This window comes from Netta rufina (genome assembly GCF_964035555.1).
Source record: "Netta rufina genome assembly, chromosome: 11".
Classification (NCBI taxonomy): Eukaryota; Metazoa; Chordata; class Aves; order Anseriformes; family Anatidae; genus Netta; species Netta rufina.
In genome coordinates this window covers 12992281-13011989 of record NC_140134.1, presented here as the reverse complement: position 1 = coordinate 13011989, position 19709 = coordinate 12992281, and the positions used below count along the sequence as shown (strand labels likewise).

At 36.3% G+C, this 19709-nt stretch overlaps 1 protein-coding gene across 1 annotated transcript in view; it reads right to left on the bottom strand.

Annotated features, from left to right (window-relative positions):
- The window catches only part of ADAMTSL3 (ADAMTS like 3), a gene marked incomplete at both ends in the record, with an annotated part of 186210 nt that overhangs the window by 143414 nt on the left and 23087 nt on the right, over positions 1-19709 (bottom strand). Inside the window, one exon of the mRNA XM_084293125.1 lies at positions 12557-12676. Coding sequence (XP_084149251.1) covers positions 12557-12676 — 120 coding nt within the window. The remainder of the gene's footprint in view (positions 1-12556; positions 12677-19709) is intronic.

The following is a 19709-nucleotide window of genomic DNA, read 5'->3' as shown; positions in this document are numbered from 1 at the left end:
GAAATAACCACAATGTGCTGAGGAATTATCAAGTGAGTCCTTTTTAAAAAACTGGAGGAACAAGACCTTACGTTACACCTCTCTCTATCAATTACAGCCCTGTCACATTTCACACACTACGTCCTCCTCCATTTCACACTCCCTTGCCACAGACCTGTAACTTACATATTTAGTGTCGTGGACTCCCTCTTGCTCCAGCATCCTATACGGAAGATGCAGATGGGGGAAGGAGAAGACAGAAGCACTGCAAAACAAAGGGATCATACCCAGGAAAGCAGAGCCCCCCACTCAAGGGTCCTTCAGCAAACTCCCAGCTGCAGCCTTGCACTCCAGTCTGGCCCCAGTCCTGTAAGCCAGTTTGTCCATTGCAGGACTGGACACAGAGGCTACGATACAAGGTGTGCAATGCTCATCCTATACTGGGACACAAAAACAGTGCAGATGTAGAGGGACCTGCAAGCAAACTATCAGACTAGTGCAGTTACAGGACTGGAAACACACAGAAATCACTTTCTAGGTTTTCTGTTTTGTTTTTGTTTTGACCTAACATTACTCTGTTCAGAGCTGTTGTAAACAGGTAGCTCTCCTCTGAGTCCTGACTGAAACTTTTCTGGGCTTGTCTAGCCACACATTTAATTACAGTTTGGAGATTAGACAGTCAGAAGATTAACTAAACCTTAAATAGAAAAAGAGGCCTTCTGATACATAAATCTTGCAAGTATGGTTCCATATAGCTCAAGTCCAGATTCCTGAATGGTTTATGATTCTGTAAAATCTTCACTGTGCAAGACTGCATATACTTAAGATTTGCAAAGGTAGCAGCTTAAGTTATTTCTAGGCAGCTCATAAAAATTTGTCTTTAGCACTTTTTTCCTAAAAAGAAAAAAAAAAATAAAAGAAAGAAAACCAGACATACTCTAAGCTTAGTGAAAAGATAAGATTCTGGATATAATACCAATATGACTTCACCCTTTATTTTGTAAAGGTTCAAAACAACACTAGATGAAAGTTTATACCTAAGCATAGGGAACCTGCCAAAATGAAAGTGAAAACCCAGCAAATTATATTTCAGACACCTTGACATATTATGCACCACGCATGCTGTCAGCTTCACTGTCCTTTCCTTTGCTGTAGGCCGAATGCTCGAATACCAATCTTATTAAACTACAACTCTGAATTTATCCACTATATATAACATTCCAGATGTCGTACCAGCTGGGAACAGGCCCTTAGGCCATCTTTGGTTGATCTCTTAGTCGCTTTCCAGCTTTTGCCAGGCATTCATCCAAAAATATGAAGGAAAGTGCTAAAAACAGATGTCAGAGTTAATGGTTTTTTTCTTCTTGGTAGGAAATACAGAAAACTTGCACCCTACACCTATTCTATGAAATATGAATGTTGTCAACAAACCGTAAGTTAATTTTAAATTAAATCATAATGTAGCAAAGTTAATTCATACACTATTTTTCTGACAACAGGCCAGCCCCCATCAGTCTGTTCTTTGAAAATATTACGCGGTCATTTGGATTTTTTCATTAAGTTGGAAAATCTTCTGATGTCGTCAATCTGCAAAAATGGTTTCAAGTCCCTCGTTTAAGAAAAAAGTCATGCTTAAGATGTAAACTAGACTGATTGCAATTCATGGTAAGCTTTATGACAATGTCAGAGCACTGGGAGTTATTAAAACTGCACACATTTGAGCTATGAAGGAGGAAGACCTGTTGGCCCCATCTTATTACACAAACTATTTCAGCTTCCACTCACTGCAATATGAATGGGAAGATGTTCAGATCTTCCCAAGAGGTGCTCTTTTTGGGGTCTTACAGGAGTTTAAGCATGGAATGTCAAAGAACTGGGCTGGAAACAAGGCCGTGATCTTGCCAACACTTCTGCACATGTGCATCCTCACTTATGTGGGTATTTCTTGGACATAGATGGGAGTCCTCACATGAATTGAGTTATGCATGTGCATAAGTGTCTGGACCCTAAACTGTAAGGTCCATGGAAGAGAAGTCATCTGTCCTTTCTACTCTAGATGCTGTTCCAAGTTCTGTCCACAGCAAAATATTAACAGACATACGATGAAACAACTCTCAGAAAGACTTCATGATGCTGCTAACAAAGCCTCCCTGCAGCATGCAGGATCTTGGTCTCACCTGGCAAAATAGAGAAGATCATTTCAATTACAATTATACATCTGGGTAGGATGATCGTTCCTTTTGACACTCTGAAGACACACATTTTTCAAGAAGGAATTATTCGGAAATAGTCTTCACTAAAAGCAAGTCATTAGCTGCACAGAAAAAGGAGGGCTACTCATAAGAAATATTTTCACCCTCCCTTCCTTTGCTTCCCATTCATTAGAGTGCAATGCTGAAAATATGAGAAAGGCAGACTTCCCTATAGCCCATATTGAAGGAGCAGAAGAGCAAACACATACTGGCAAGTTCATTGTATAAAAATATCTTTTTTTAAAGAATTTTTTTTAAGTGGAATACGATAAGGGAAAGCTTAAAATTTAGCCCTAGTACTTAAATAAGCTCCTTGGGATATAATTCTGATTCATACATTAGAATGCCATATTACCCTAATGCCAGTGGTTACCACTGAAGTCGGCACTCAAAGGTGGTAAAATTTAACTGTTTATATTTTGATATTTGAAGATACACGTCATCTATTAATAACAAACAACAACTACAAAAAAAATAATAAATCAAGCCAATGCACTTTACTATTTTTATGTAAAATTAATGCGTTTTAAGTTGTATTTTAAGTCAGTTTTATAAAGCTTTATAACAAAGAGGTATTTTGCCATGTTATATGATGCATTACAAGGAACTGTCTGAAAGAACTCAGCTTGTTTCTTCTGAATTATACCGTATAATAACAACATTTAGACAAAGAAAGATTGCTGTCCTGTATACCATACAGATAAGCAAATGTGATTTTTTATATATATATATTTTTTTTTCTTTTAGCAAAGATGGGTTATGTGTGCAGTAACAAACTGCAGTGTCAGTATTTTGTGATGTGAGTACAATATAAAGAAGCAAGACATCCAAAATTTTCAAAATAGAATTCATGTCTGCATTCATGGGATATGAAAGCTAGATTCCACAGATTTAAGTGACAGGAATTCTAACCTAATTGTCCGAGAATATTACAAAAAATCAGAATGCTTCCATTTTTCAGAGGTCCAACTACTGGTCCTCTAGACCAAGCAGAAAAGGGCATAACTCCCCTTTGCAATAGAGATGACTGTTTATAAAACAGCATAACGATTTAGTGTTCAGTCATTAAAGGAGAAGAGCTACTGTCATTCCTGGCCATACTGCAGCCAGATCACTTAATTACATCACAAACTTTTATTGAAAGAGATAGCAAAAGAGACAGATGCTGAAAGCTAGGAAATAGCAGAGATGACCCCCTTATTTTTTCACTATATCAATAGCACATTATTAATGTATGTTGTGAAGACTGGTACAGTTTGTTTCACATTAGGAGCATTAAAATACTTCAGATCTTACAGTATCACAACCTGTAACACTTTCTAAGCTCTGAAAATAATAAATACAGCTGTCAGCAACGATCCTCTCAAAAAGCTATATTTACCACTTTGCTGTTACTGCCAAAATTGGTAATTAACGTACGTAATTTTCTTCTTTGTGAGCAAATAGCTTTTTTGAAGTTAGTAGGAATAAATCAGGTTTACTGGCAATGCTGACAGTTATTTTGAAATAGCACGAAGTGAAATAGCTGTCTGAAGTGGTAAAGAGATTGTACTTTAGCTGTCCCAAGGCTGGCTCATTATGCAAGTGCTAATGATATCAAGTACCATTTTAAGTATTTCTAGAAACAAAGCCAAGATATGCATATTTGTAAAAGAAGGCTTTTTACCACACCTCCCACATTAGTGGCATGCAAATCAGTGTAGATTTATTTAGTTTCAAGTGTTCATCTCCACTAAGGTCATTGTGACATCCAATCTGTGCTATAAATCTGTTTTCCATGCTGGACAGGCCTGAGAGCATAACTGTAAAGGATAAGACGGATGTTATCCACACACTCTGCAATGTAAGTACATCATACAGACAATGTAAATTCCACTTAAATTACCCATCTCCTTGCAAAACAATAGGATGACATCAGAAGAACCTTACATAAAGGATTCACTTAATCGAGCATTTTTCTCATTATTTCAAAGCCAATATAAACTGAAGTTTCTTTTATTCTTGCACTAAGGCTTTCCATGCTTCACATGTCAACAAAGAGAAGCTGCTGTAAACTCACAGGTCTAAATTTTATCTGTGGCAAAGCAGCACATAAGAAAAAAAAACTATCACAGACATTTTCATGAGAAATTCAGCAATACAATTTTACCTCTTAATTTGTGAAAAAAGTAATTCTTCACAGCTTGAATAAAGTCAAAAAATTTACCTACATTATTAAAAAACAATACAGTGTTCTGATTTTGACTGAGACCACTGTCATGTTCTAAAATGTATTTGCATCACTTGAACGAATTGTGTGAACAAATTCACCATTGGGCTTTATCAGCCTAAAATGTCCTCTCTTCTATGCACAATCTGAAGAATGACTTTCCAGTTCGAAGCATGTTTACTACAGCACTTGTAACATATCTTTTTGATTTAGAAGCACTTCTCTACTATATCTCAATGAATGCTTATTGATAGATGACAGTAGTGGTGCATCAGAACAGTTTAAGCATGGGATCATTTCTGCTACCTCCAGACCTTTAAGAGTCTTAATTTAGAAGTCTGAGGCTAAGCCTTTATCAATGTCAATTTTTGGATAGTGCATGCGTCAACTGTTGGGGGCACAAGGAGGTCAGTGGTGAATTCACATTACACTGTACTGATCTCTCAGTATTTAATCGTTGTTCTCCAATAAAGAATGTCAAATGAAGGTCTAGGCTGTGTATTATTAACTCATTTCATCAAGTGTTTTGTTACTGGTTCAAAGTGACAGAACTGAGTTTAAGACTTTGCAGTAGAATGTTTGCCCAAATACACATCCTTGTCTGCTTCTAGGGGAAAAAGACCTTAAACCTATCAGTAGGAACTGAAAAATACTTTGAGGAAAGTTCTACATTGAAAACCTCAGCATGAAAAAAAAATGAACATTCAAGAAAAGATCAAGTCCGTTATGAAAAAACACGCATGGCAGAGATGCTCTAAAAATAAGGGACTTCCAAGTTTTGATATATAGACCACTCAGATTGAATAAAAATACAAATGTGGCAAACATATATCCAAGAAAAAAAAAAAAAAAGAGGAAGTATATAAAAATGTAATGTGTCACAAATTTTGTTTTCCTTTAGTAGACAAGATACTCCTGATTTTATCCTTACGCAGTCCCTACAAATAAACTTCTTCTAATCTGAAGCCTTTCTACCACATGAGTGGTCTCAGTCACATACTGACTGCAAGCTGTTGCCAACAGCACCCCACGCAGGGGTGCAGAGGAAAGCTTTATGCATCCCCATATAGACTGGTACCAGTTAGAGCAGCCTTAGTATTCACCTATTTCAGGTGTTTCAGAAACACCTGAAAGAGTTTGTGTTCATTCCCCCTTCTTCCTTGACAAGTCATCTGGGGAAGCAACTTGAAAAAAGGTTAATTTGGGAGCTATTTTCTGCTACCTGGGAATCCTCTGGCAGCAGGTAAGGCTGATATCATCACAGACACAGAAGGACCAAGGATCCAGGCCACTGAGTTTTACCACAAAATGTAGTGAATTAGGATTACAAACCTATGCACCATTCATAGAAGATATTTAATCCAAAATGATATAAAACATGTTTTCTGCCCAAATTGTATTATTACAGGTTCCCTGTGAAGGCTGCATCTTGAAGCAAAGACTTACTAACTTCAGCAACTCTGATTTACACATAGATCTTTGGCAGGGTTGGGACAAATTCAGTAACACACACAAAAAAAAAAAAAAAAAAAAAAAAAAAAAAAAAAAAAAAAAGGAAGCCTGTAGTTCTTAGTGCACAAAGAAAAAAAGCCTTAATGTACTGCACACACCACTTTCACTATTTTCTCTGTGCAACAAAACCCCAGGCTTAAAACGTTAGTCGGTGCTTTAAGAAGTGCCAGCTGTCTATTCAGTTTGCCAATAAACAAAAGTATGTTAAACAGCTTTCAGTTCACTAAGCAATCTATCACGCACAAGAATATATCGTTAATGATATAACTACTTGTGCAAATGCTAGTCACACACTTCCAGCAAGCAATTAGGCTAAACAAAAGTATTTTTTCAATGGGATCATACCTACTGACTTATACAAATACCAGGCTATAAGAGAAGTTTTGCATGAAATTGTAAGTGGTTTTCATTTACTCTTAATCCCTACCTCCTTTCCCTCCATCCCACTCCAAATCAGAAACACATTTCCCTTGATTGTGGAGCTAATTTCCATACCCAAGTAAGTTATCTTAAAGGTAAATAATAATAATAATGATTTAGAAGAGATCCAAATTAAGCCTGCAAATAAAAAAAAAACCAACTGTATCAAAATACAGGCTAAAGAAGCAAAAATATTAGGAACCTCCTAACATCATCTTCGGGTAAATTTCTGCTAAAACACTAAGTGATGCATTATATCTTCACACAGCCTTGCAAACATATGGCTCTAAACTCCTTGAACATGATTTAAAACTCCTTATTAACATCTGTGGGATTAGTACGGAGTACCACAAACCTGGCCTCAATTTGTTACTCACATGAGTAGTCCCAGCTCAGAGAATGAAATTACTTGCAGGATTTGGGTCAGTGGAGTTGGTGTTGAATGTTCAGTTACTCTAATATCAGCACATTGTCTGAATATGGATTGCAAGGCCAGACCATTTTTCAGCCAAAGATGAATATTTCTAACAATATTGAAATTCAAATAGCCGAGCATGAGAAGTTACACCTCTGGTGCTTTGACAAAATTAGTTCTATCAGCTCACTCAGAATACTCAAAAGAAATCACTGGAGCGATGCGTGGTGGAAGGTTTGCAGCACAGAAAAACACCTAAAGTAGTTTATGTCCACTTAAATGCTAGCTTTTCAAAAGAGCCTTTAAATGAAGAGCTAACTGGGATTCAAGAAGTTTTTTAATAGTTATGAAAGCTTCTTTTTGGATATCAACAAAAGCGTCATGTCACAGTACAGCAAGTTTTTGGCTCCTCCAAAGGAAGGACATTATGTATTTGAGTAGCAGGCGTGCCACTAACTACCAATCTTATTTTGTCAGGATTAGAGCTCGTCTTCACTGATGTGTTAACTTGAAATAAGTTTTGTCCTTTACACAACCCATTTCCAAGCTAAAAAATTTCTAGTTCCATTTCAGTGGTGATCTACATGCAAACTAGCTGGCCAACATGGGAGGGAATAAAAGGGCACAGACAAGGAGTGCAGAAGTCAGAGCAGAAAAATAATAATAATAATAATAATAATAATAATAATAATAATAAAATCAAAACCAGGCTGTGGTTCTCATACAGTTCCACAGGCAGAGCAGGAAAGATGGCACTTATCAGCAGGCAGAGTGGGAAAAGCAGGTGGGAGAAAATGTTGGAAAAATCTGTCAGCCCAGCTGGATCCACATGACAACTTCTGTCCCCATTGTAGCAGGTTGTACAATACGCAAAAAACTTGAACAAGCAAACACACCTCTGCAAATAAGAGGTGGAATAATAGGTTGCTGTTCCATCCATTTATTTCTGCATTATTTAATTATTTAAGTCCCCCCAGTCCTGGGTTCCACTGCCTTATTTTCATTAACCCTTTAGAAACCACAAACACACACACACCCCGAAAAGGCAAGAACCAAGCCAGAGTATTTCTCCTTGTGGAGGACAAGGCATATATCAGAACATTCACTCTCCCAGTTTTTGCCTTCACTTTTCTTGCAAATCCAAAGAAAGGCCAGTTATAAAAAGAACTACACCAGTCTCAGCCTACGTATTACAACTTTCACATCTACTTGGAAACAGACTCACTGGCTTCTACCTCACCTCACATATCTAAACACACTCAAGTCTGAAAGTGCAGATTTTCATTACTTTAATTGCTTGCTGGGTGGTTTCAAGATGCCAATATTTACCACTCTTCCTGACTGCATTTTTAAAAAGATTTGTTTAGAAACACTACAGTTCTTTGCCAAGATTGGCCTACTAAGTGCCATATGTCTAATTCCAGAATCAGGGCTTCCTTGTTATGAGTTTAAATTGGTAAACATCATAAAACATAGAAAGAGAAAAGTCAGCTAGAAAGCTAACTGATCAAGTAAACATTTTCTCACTTAGAAGATAACCTTTTTCTTTTTCTCTAGACCCCACCACAAGCCCCAACCTCCAAGGCCCCACTTCCAGCTGTCTCTTTAAGCCAGCCAAAGTGGAAAGGTACTTCAAACATCCAGCACAACCAAGCTTTCACTGCTCTCCTTGTTGGTGGTCCGTCATATGGAATGGTTTTAATAGTTGGAAGCAATGCCTTAAGTGTCAGAAAACAAGAACACTTTCTGTAAGAAAGCTTTCCAATACTACTAGTATTCTAGAAAAGAAAAAAAAAATCTTATAGTAGATTAAAAGGTGAAAAGCCAAAAGAAATGGGAAAAAAATTAGGAAACTATTCCTTATGGCAAGGTTCAACTTGTATCTTAGAGTTGGAGGAAGGGCTATTATTTATATACTTGTTTAAAAACTCATTCAGAGTGATAGAAAAGAGGCATATTTTTTTTTCAGTCTCGAATTTCTAATGGCAAGTGAAGTCTTTGGCCACACATCAAAATGTATCTGGTGCTATGTTAGATTTAAATTACATTGACTCAGTAGAATTTTAGAAATGCAGTATGCAATACACTGATGCAAGACATAGCTTGCTGAACAATGCAAGAGCTATAACAAAGTACTCAATGTATATATTTCTGCTCTTTAGGAGCCCTCAAAAGTATTTGCTTTGAATCACTGTTTTTGTTTTTCCCTGAAGATAATGGAGCAAATGTGTCAAAATTATTCTATACCTTTCTGTTCAGATGTCACGAAAATACCTCAGTAAATAAAGGTAGCAGTATCTGATCTAGTCCTATAAGGCATTTTCTTCTATAGTCATAATAGAGGAGGTTATATATATATATATTTATTTATTTATTTATATTCACTGAATTTAGAAACCATCTAGCCAAAAAATTTCATCTGCATGTAATTCTTAAATACACACATAGCAACTGAATATGCAAAGGGGTTAGTGCAATCCTGTGCAAAAATGAGAGCACAGTCCTGCCAGATTAAACCAGAACAAAATGTACTGTCTTGCATATACAACATGAATCCATATGTAATTTTTCTGGGCTAGAAGAGAGTACAGTGTGTTCCCATTAATATTTACTCATCTTCCATTTCAAACTGTAAGCTTTGTATTTTCAGATAGCAAATACTTTTGAATATTCAAGTAACAGCTAGTTCTATTTTACTGAGATTACTTACTGACAAAGGAATCCTGAATAAACTGGCTCTCTGCTTGAAAAATATCACTCAACAGCCAAAGAAAACCCCTCTGAAACATTCCTGTGTTTGGAGGACGTAAGGAAACTCATCTTGGATGATGATGATGGTGCTATATAGAAATAATACTTATCTATCCTATCAAACTGGACATTTTATTGGCCTGGGTATCAGGTACAGTGCTAAGTGGGAAAGGGCACACTTGGGAACACATGGAAGGATCACTTTTCCCGTAAGGGTCTTGACATCTTGTTGGCTAGCCAAAAAGGCATGGGTTGTCCCCCATCCTCTTCTCCCGATCCCATGCTACAATCTTAGAAGCCTGTCATCCATTTCCACCCTTTATTCTCCCTTCCATGAATACAGACAGACCATCTGACAATGGATTGGGTAAGACTTATCTTCAGTTTTGTTGGGGTGAAGCACACAAGGTTATTTCACTTTCTCAATTTTCAAGTAAATTTATCTTAGGATGTGCAGGAACAACAGGACTCTGTAGGGGTGCTCAGGAGAAAACTCTGGTAATGTATTTCCCCATTGGCCAGCACCCTTTCAAGGTGGGGCAGGATAGAAAGTGAACAGCTGAAATTAAACTGAATTATGGTGTGTGAGAATAAGCTATTGCCTTTTTTTGATTAAGTGGCCATGTTTCTGTACCAGTTCCATTCCAGTGTTGGCTACATTATGTAATTGAAAGTAGCCTTTCAATTTACATAAATTCCTCTTTATTCAACTGCATAGCCTTATCAGAACTACTGCGTTTGTCTGCTTAAGTATTAAGAATGATTACAAGATGCTCTGTACCATATGTAGTAGTTTCATAAACAAGTAGGATTTCTTTATTTATTTTGCCAGTAAAATGCCAGACCATCTACTCATGAAAATGGAGTAAACCAAGTAGCTGGTGTAAATTATATCCCACACCTATCCATAGCAGCCTACAAAATTCAAGAAATTAGCCCATGAATTAATTTCACCACCCAGTGTAAGACTTCTTTCCATTCATAAAATGAATGTAATATGAAAGAGTAGAATATGGAAAACAAGAAAATTATTTTTTGTCTCAGTTTGAACACAAATTTTTTTATGAACATCAGCAGAAGCATAAGTAAATTATAACTGTACGTTATTATGATTCTATGATTAATGTCCTAGACAAGGAAACAATATACAGAATATTTTTTATTTATTTATTTTACACCCAGGAAAGTAAAGTAGACACAGGTCTACCTGCATTCCTACATTCCTACCTACATTCAATGCATTTATATTTATTGAAAAGTCCTAAGGACTGAATTTCCTCTGAAAAGGAACTACTAATAATAATACATTTGCCTTTATTTTCAACTGTCCAATGTTTTAGCTTGAGTTCCAAGAACTCAAACTTAATTTCTTACTGCTCTTTCTTCCTGCACTGTCTGGGAAGAGCAGGCTTCAAAGCTGAATTACATTTGTGAAAGAACAGAAGCTGACCATACCCAGGATCTGATTCAGATCCCAATGAAATTAACGGAAAACTTTCCATCAAATGCAATTGAGCTTGGAACAGGTTTCTGTATAGAGCTATGCTGGTATTTGAGGTTTTGTGGGGATTGGGAGTTGTTTCATTTTGTTTTTTAATCAGCAATGCTATTCACTTAGTACAAACAGTCTATTCAAATACTCAGACAATTCCTCAGTTGTATTTTATAGTCTTCTCTAAGAAGTGCTCAATTTAATGGAGATTATTTTGAACAAAAGTGTATAACCTTTGCAGGATTTTTCTTCTGCTGTCATTAAATGCAACCTGGGTTGCAGCTGCATTTTTCTGTACTGCAAGTTTCTTTCTGAGGTGTTTTGTCCAGGGGACATCTTACCTAAAAACCTTTTCTTGAGATGATACAAGATCTTCTAGGATAACAAAAGAATGAATTATCCTAAACATATATAAACTATATTCAACTAAACTACAAGTTCAACATGCTTGCTACTCAGTACTTTCAAATTCCTTGGGTCCTCCTAAACAGCTACTCGGTATAAAGCTTTAAACTCATCCCAGTTCTCTTCTTTTTTTTTAGAGCAGCTGATGAGCAAACTCTTCTTTCTCTGAGTAGGTCCTGCAAGGAGATCATCTTTCAAAAATAAAGCTGTCAGTCACTAGACAGAACTTGTGACTGCAGGGCAAGTTTAGCTCTTCTCTCACTTTTGGGGATTGTTTCCTAACAAATTCCCTCTTCTTACACTAAGACACATACTGTAAGTGTCTATGAATGTAATTCAGACTGTTTTGATGTGGAGTTTCAACTGACTTCTGGAACACATTGTGTTATGAGTAAATTTCCACAGCATGCCACACATTTCCTAGGTTTACTTTAGATCTTTTGCCAAGATTAACAGCATTTCTTTCATGTTGCTTTCTTTACATTTATATCTATATTCCATGTTTAACAATGTTTCAATGGGTCTGGAGAAAGCATTAAAGATCTTTAACTTTAAAATACATAATTTGTTGCTTTCTAAACACTCTGCTTCATCTATTATTCCACTTTGCATTTGTTTATAATTCACTCAACCTTCCCTTCTGAAAACTTCATGAACTGACAAAATTTGCTGACTTTTCACAAGCTAGAAAATGCAAGATATGCCTTACACTGATTTATCCATGAAATAAAACAATTAAAATAGGTCAAACAATTCACAGAAACAACAGTAAATTCTAATTCTACACATTTTACAATACTAACTATAAACATCTATTAACACACAAATGAAATGTTGTTGCTTTCATCTCTATTACATCCCATAAACTTTTTCCACAAGTGGTTTTGTCCCATTATTTTCACAACTTCAATTTCATTTTGCTGTAATCATTCATTTTATCTCTACATATTCTTTTTGTGTTACATTGAGTGTTATCATTCATTTTGCTGTAAGTTTGATGCATCTTCAGAAGATACCAGACACTGTTTCTTAATTCACAGAAATCTGTATCTCAGAGTTACATGAATGTGACTTCTCTATCATTTTCACATGATTATCATTTTCACATATGGCATACTGACCTGGTCATCGTAACGGTAAGTGAGGAATTGCTCCCCTGTGGTATCCTCAAGAAAACTCCCTTGTGGAGAGAGCGCAAATTCAGGCAAGAAGTATGCACCTTGGGACTGCTCTGCTCTTGTCTGTAAGAGATTCAGAAAGGTCACGTTACAGCTACTACAGACACAAGTCAAGATTTTAAACTGTACATATAGTTACAATGAATAGACATGATCTTCTGAGTAAAATGCATTGTGTTTTTAAGACACTGTATTTCTGGGGGGATACTTTGCTCCAGAGGTCTGTCACAAGGATTTAACAAATGCTTACAGGGATCCAAAAACAACCAAATGCACTAGTAGCAGAACCACCTATTAAAGATAATATCTCTGGCTTATCAGTTACCACAGCTGAAAGACAGTGAAAAAACACACTGAAAAAGCAACATCAAGTTATGCTTTCTTTTTTGGTTACATGCTTCACTAGACTGGCTGCTGCAGACAATAATGGGTTTTTAGTTAAATACAGCATGTCTATTCTTACAGGACAGCACAAAAAGAGAATCATAGTTTAGGAGACACTTTGGGAGTTCAGCTAGACCAGCCCCCTCAAAGTAGGGTCATCTGTGAGCCCATGACACTGAATTACTTTCCTGTCTTGCAGGAAAGAAGTTGCAAAGAATAAATTGGATGGTGGGAGGGGAAAATGATTGAATTGAACACCAGAGAGTGGTCCATATAAGTTCTGTAAGTCATGCACAATTGGTGAACAGTGCTTGAGAACAGGCCAGGAGAGGAATACGGGCCCATTTTGAGCTCCAGAAGAGCTAATTCTGTCTGAATCAGAGCCACTATCTCCAAGCTGGCTGACACCTAGGCCCTTGTTAGGCAAAGGTCCATGGTCTGATCCATGGATTTTCAGGAACCATAACACTTTGAACATGCTAGACATGCTGAAGACATGCTGGTTGAATATGCTGTCATTGCATTGTTGGTCTAAGGCAGCCCAGCCACGTAGCAAATGTACTGCATGGACACTTATGTCCTCATTCCTACTATCAGGCAGCAGCTCTACCCTGGAAAGCTAATTGGTTTGCATACAAGAGAAAATGAGCAATCATTTTTTGAAAGAAGAGTACTGGATCCAGCTGGGGTAAGGGAAGAGTGGGAAGGGCAAGAAGATGAAAGTTACCTTCCAAGAGGTTGAAACCTTTTAGGGAAGAAAAAGACTGAAATGTACAAGTTATTGCTGGACATTTACCAACAAGTCAACTTAACAAATGGAGTTTAATTAAACTGTTCTTATATTTTGACATATGCAATAATTTTACAGGAAAGCTTACAGTTACCATCAACCAGTTTCCAGACTGTTGGCTAGAACTGTACCAAACAACAGGAGTATAACCTCAGTGCCAGAAAACTAGAGATTTCAGAAACAATCTATGTAATTCAACCAGTTTGTAGTGGAAAAGGAAGGCAAGAGCTTCTGTAGTTCCCCTCTTGTGCAGGGAATTCACTTTCTGAAACTCACAACTTATCTCATAAAAAACAGATGCCATGTCATTCTCAGTGTGAGTCTGGAGAAACTTAACATTGCTGTTGCTTACTCTGTTCTGCAAAGAAGTAGCTGTCAGCTTCTCAGACTGTAAACCCCATCATTTGTGACAAGCACTAAATTAACATACTTGTTCTAAATTGAGCAATCTTCATATAAACTAGAAATAGCTTGCAAAGGACATGTCTAGACTAGGGTAAAAGGTCACACTTCAGTGTGCTGGACCGAAGAAGATTTTAAAGAGGACTTTTTCACCAGGCCCGCATAATAGTAATTCATGTTCACATTGTGTTGTCACGACATTTTCTCTAATCTCTATTATACCAGTGGTCTCACTTGTATACTGTAGCCAACTGACTTTATTTATGCAGAAGTGAATTACAGAAAAAAAAAAAAAAAAAAAAAAAAAAAGAAATCTGCATTTGATAACAATAGTTTCCCCATAAAGTAACTAAGAGAGGTCCACAGTTACACTTCATGCTGAATCCAAGCTGGCTGCAGCTCACGCAGGCCTTGACATGTTAAGTGTAACCCAGACGTGAAACTGGCTGACATAATCTGGCATTTTTCCCCACTGGTTTCAATGGACTATCGATAGATCCTATATAAGGGAATATGGCAATGATGTAATCCTATGATTTCAGTACAGGGCTAATGGACAAGAGATCTGCGTTCTAAATCTCAAGTGGCCTGGGTTAAACTACTTGACATTTCTACCTCAGTTTCCCCAGGTGTATAACAATTACAGCATCAAGTGATCCGTATTAATAGTGTATTGTAAAGTTTAGTTTATATTTGTAAAATACTTTGGAAAAGAATAGTACTAAATGTTAGCAATTTATAATAATATTTTGGAAAGAGCTGTCGAACTAAAGAACAGAAGAGAATCCATATTACTCTACCACACTTCTTAGAAAAATGTATATCATACTGCTGCTTGATTTCCCATAAACAAATTTGCCAGTAGGATATGCAGTGATTAACTGGTTTGTGCTTCTCATCTTTATAAGGTAAATATTTAAAATAGGAGGTCTTTGGACATTCATCAGTATTATTCTTTGAATATAAAAGATGCCAACATTTGAAGCTGAAATAATGATTTAATAAATATTATATGAAAAAACAAGGGTTTATCCCACACACATGAACATATATTCAATTTGTTTTTAATCAAAAGCTAACAAATGGCTAGTCACTGGGGAAGTAGAAGAATGCTTGCCAGATTAAGGCAAGATCTGGCTTTCAAGCATGGAAAAAAATCAATGAAAAAAGGTGAATTTTTTATGAGGTTACACCTGAGGTTATAGTGGAAACTGGTCTAAATGCAGCAATAGGTACCACTACCTACCTAACATTACTAAAGTGAAGGAGAAATGCAGCAAAACATTCAACTGAAAGCAGGAATCTACTAAGAATGCACTGAGTTGAATGACAAGGGGATATTGAAGCTAAGTAAATACAGCTGATACACAGCCTAAATCAAGAAGTTTGTTAACAAAATCAAAACTTTCTAAAAAAATTATTTTGAATCAACTCAAAATAGCATAAAAACATTTTCCTCTCTAGGTATATGCACCTTAAGTAAGCTGCATTTTTGCTGTTTGAACCTTTCCAATACACTTCCATTCATGTATTGTACTGAACACAAAACGCACTGTTTCCATTTGGTCCACTTTATTCCCCACTGAGGAGTCTATCACAGTTCCTTGTGAGCCTTTTATATTTCTATGGGTACTTTTGCCTAAACGTATTTCATATTTCAACAGTCTCTGGTTTTATAGTGTATTTGGGATCATCTCTGAATGATTTAGCTAATCTGATATAAATTTATGTTTTAAACTAAAGACTGCAAGTTTCAGAAAACAATTATATTTCATGCTAGTGTTTTAACTCTCTTTAATGGCCAGTTTAATCTTAATAGCTTCAAGTTAAATGTGTGAAATTACAAGTACAGTTAAGATTTAGAACAGGCATTTTAAAACAGCTTTACAATTTCATGATCTTATTAGAGATGAAGAAAGAAGGTGATAATGTAGCTAAACCAGGTAATACTTGCTGTATAAAATCCATTAAAATTAATGCAGATAAATAGATAAATTGGTGTTTAAAACTTTTCTGGGTATCAGTTAGCCAGAACATGCCTCTTATTAGTCAGAAACTGAAAAAAAAAAAAAAAAATCTTCCATCCTACATCATTCTACCTATGTGATCAAGGAGAAATATCCTGAAAAGTAGATAATGTATTTAGGTTCTGGGAAGTGTAAAATGGCACCGTGCCTATTCAAAGGCTTATGCTCTAAGCACATCTTTGATCTCAGCCTGTGATTACTTCTTCACTCATCACTCTCCACCTGAGTGCTTGAAGATTAAATTACTCTTTCACTTTCAATTGCAGAAGACAAAGTGAACAGTTGATATCCAAGTCTCTGTTTTTTTGATCTCCCTCCACCAAGACTTGCCTGTTGCTATTTTTACTGCTGCCCGATTTCATTGCTCTACATGCTACTCTGAATAGAAACATCTTCACAAGGTGAAGTTGCTGGATTCAAGGATTTTATATTTTATTACTGCAAATAAGAGAGGAATGGTTACTGAGAGCTTCTGAGCCAATGTGAACATTAACAAGTAGCATGGTTGAGTGCCATGAATTGAATCCGTAGATCAAAACAGTGGCCAGCACCAAATACTCCCACAACAGTATTTGGAGGAGAGGAGTTTTGTTGTTGTTGTTTGGTTGGTTGGTTTGTTTGTTTAAACTTTTTTATTATTATTATTAATTTATTTTTAAGCTAGCAACTAGCTCTAGTCAATCCCACAGACTATCCATTAGTGACTGAAGTACATTAGGTTTGCTGCTGGTGCACATCTTCTGATTTTTTCATCCAAAAAGAACCTTATTAGCACGCTTTGTCTTTTGTTGTCCCTCCTTGGTATCTTGGATTTATATTAACTATTGCCATCCAACTCACTTGAAATTATCAAATCAGAGTAAACATTAAAAGGTAGACTTTTCCTGTGACTATAAAAAATATATATATATTTAACCACCGGTCATTCTTTCCAAGGTACAGATTTCCAAGGTACAGAAGAATTTCATCCAAGGATTTAAACTGTTATTGTAATTTCAGATAAATTGGAAATTGTAGTTTAGTCTACAATACTCGGGGATCATGTGACATAAAGGATATTGCAAAGTTCAACTGAACATCATAATAACATGCCACTATTCTATTTAATCATAGCCACCAGAAGACTGGAAAATGTGTTCCCTAATTATATATAAACAAGAGCAGCTTTAGAAATGTAGCTTCCTGCTCAGTGATGAAGGTCTAGGAGATGAGAAAATGGAGACCAAGTGTCGCAAAGAAATGACTTGTACATAATTAGAAATAAAGCACTTGTGTTTCAGATGTAATAATTTCATTTTTTGAGTTTCTTGGCACCAAAAAACACATTAATGTATTTTAATTAGAGGCAAAATAAGAACTATGCTTTTATGTACACCTAGTGCAAATTAGTATTACCTGGACTTAAATCAATCTTTCCCTAACAAAGCCCGTGTCCTTGCTAAAAATAGGGAGCATAAACAGAGTAACAAAAAATGTTCAAAATGATCCATCTTAAATGCCAAAGATGACAAAATACCACACTGTTCCTGAAACTGCCTCAGTATCTCTTTTTTAAGAAGGGGAACAGACAAAAGATAAATGTCCAGTGACCTTGAGCTTTATAGTTATATGCAATCGCACTATCTTGCCCAAAGTAAATTCTGTAACAGAAAACCAGAAGAGTTCATTTGTGGCTCGTTTAGTAGCTCTTGTTGGAAGGGGAAAATTAGTCATGGTCTTCAAAGTATTAGTTTCCAAACTCCTCATTTTAGGGAAAAAGATGGGAAAATAAGCAAATGAGAAATTGCATCTGTATTCTTAATAACTTGTATTTACACGTTCATCAGATTAATATGCATGGCAAGTCCAATCATATACCAAAATGTATGCTTTCCAATTTAATTCTTCATGTTAAGTATCTGTCTACTAAGCTGCTGTAGCATGATTTCTGCCCCAGGGAACTAATATACAGGCTAAGTAGCAGTTCAGTTTAATGGATTTTAAAGGACTCCAGTACAAAAAATGTTAGATGGAATATAGCAGTCCAGTCTCATCACTAGATGAAGAAGCGTGTTAGCAGATAAACAAAGTCACAACAGTATTTCAAAGCTTCAGATACTGCCAGAGCAAGAAATGCTGATGAATAAATATCTAGTAAGATTTAGATTAGCTTTTGTTATGATCAAGATTTACAAAAACAACTTCCTAATGCTATATGCTATGTAACATTTAAAGACCCTGAAAGTGAGCTGTTTCCACAGAATCTGCCAGAAGTTCAGCTTTTCTGTAGACCAGGCCAATTATTTAAAATAGTAATTAATATCAAACTAAGACACCAACATTTCAAACCAGAATTAAAATGTAAACTTTTTTTTTTTTTTTCCCCAATAAAAAAGAATGGACTCAAAAGACACTTGCTAAGCTGCTGAACTGATGAAAACCAAGTACTTCTTCATAGAAGAACCCCTGAAACTCAGAATGTGGCTGCCAAGTTTCGTCAGAGAAGTCACAACTGAGATGAGACAACCTTGAAGCTGAACCAGAAGTTCTTCCAAAGACAGATCAGAAGCGTGACTCAATAGCTGTTTCACAGCTATGCATGCGCTGGTCTGCTAGTTAAAGGCAGACTTCAGGACTGCCTGATTTAAGCACAAATCAAATGATTTTTCATCTCACTATCTGTCATTAGAGATTTGTTTAGAATATGTAGAGATAAAATAAGCTTAGGAAAACATGTCTGTAACTTGAAGATACATATAAAGTTAAATGAAAGGATTCATAAGCATTTTGCATCAGCTATGACAGTGAAGAAAACAGTTGCCCACACCATTTCTGCTGCTCCAAACAAGCCCATCCTGCACCCTCCTGAGCATTTGAATCATTCCCAACTTGAATGTGCTCAAGATCGTGTCCTCAAAGCAAAAAATCTAAGCCTTTCTCACATGGTGTAAGTTTGTACAACTTAAAGCAAACACAAGAGGGGTAATAGAGATCATTTTGGTTTTAAATTAAGACACTATCTCCCAGTCTTTCCAGAAAGCTATTTTACCAAAATTTCTCTTGATTAAATGTAAATACATTTTCTTTGTTGTAAGTTGGGCTAGAGATGGAGATCAACACATTTTGAAAATCTTTCTTTACCTTGTTAAATTTATACTAGTGATTAAGCTTTTGGATATTTATCAACAACTACTTATGTTTTCTCTTGCTATGGTCTGGCTGAGGGATTAAACTTGTCACTGACAGACTGCAGTACTATTTAGCCAAAATCTCATTTAGTCTCAAAACCCAGCTTAAATATCAACTCTGCTTCATGTTTCCAAAAGAAATATGAAACCTGGAGTTTTCCCTCCTCCAATGAAGCTCCTTCTATGCTGCATTAGGCAGCCCGTCCTCTTTCTGCAGGATTGATGTGCCTAATACTTGCTTTTGAAAGAGCTGTGCTAGCAGCCTGAAGTTGCTCCCAGTGATATAAATGGCAATGCACACACCAACAAACTGGAGCCCAAATACA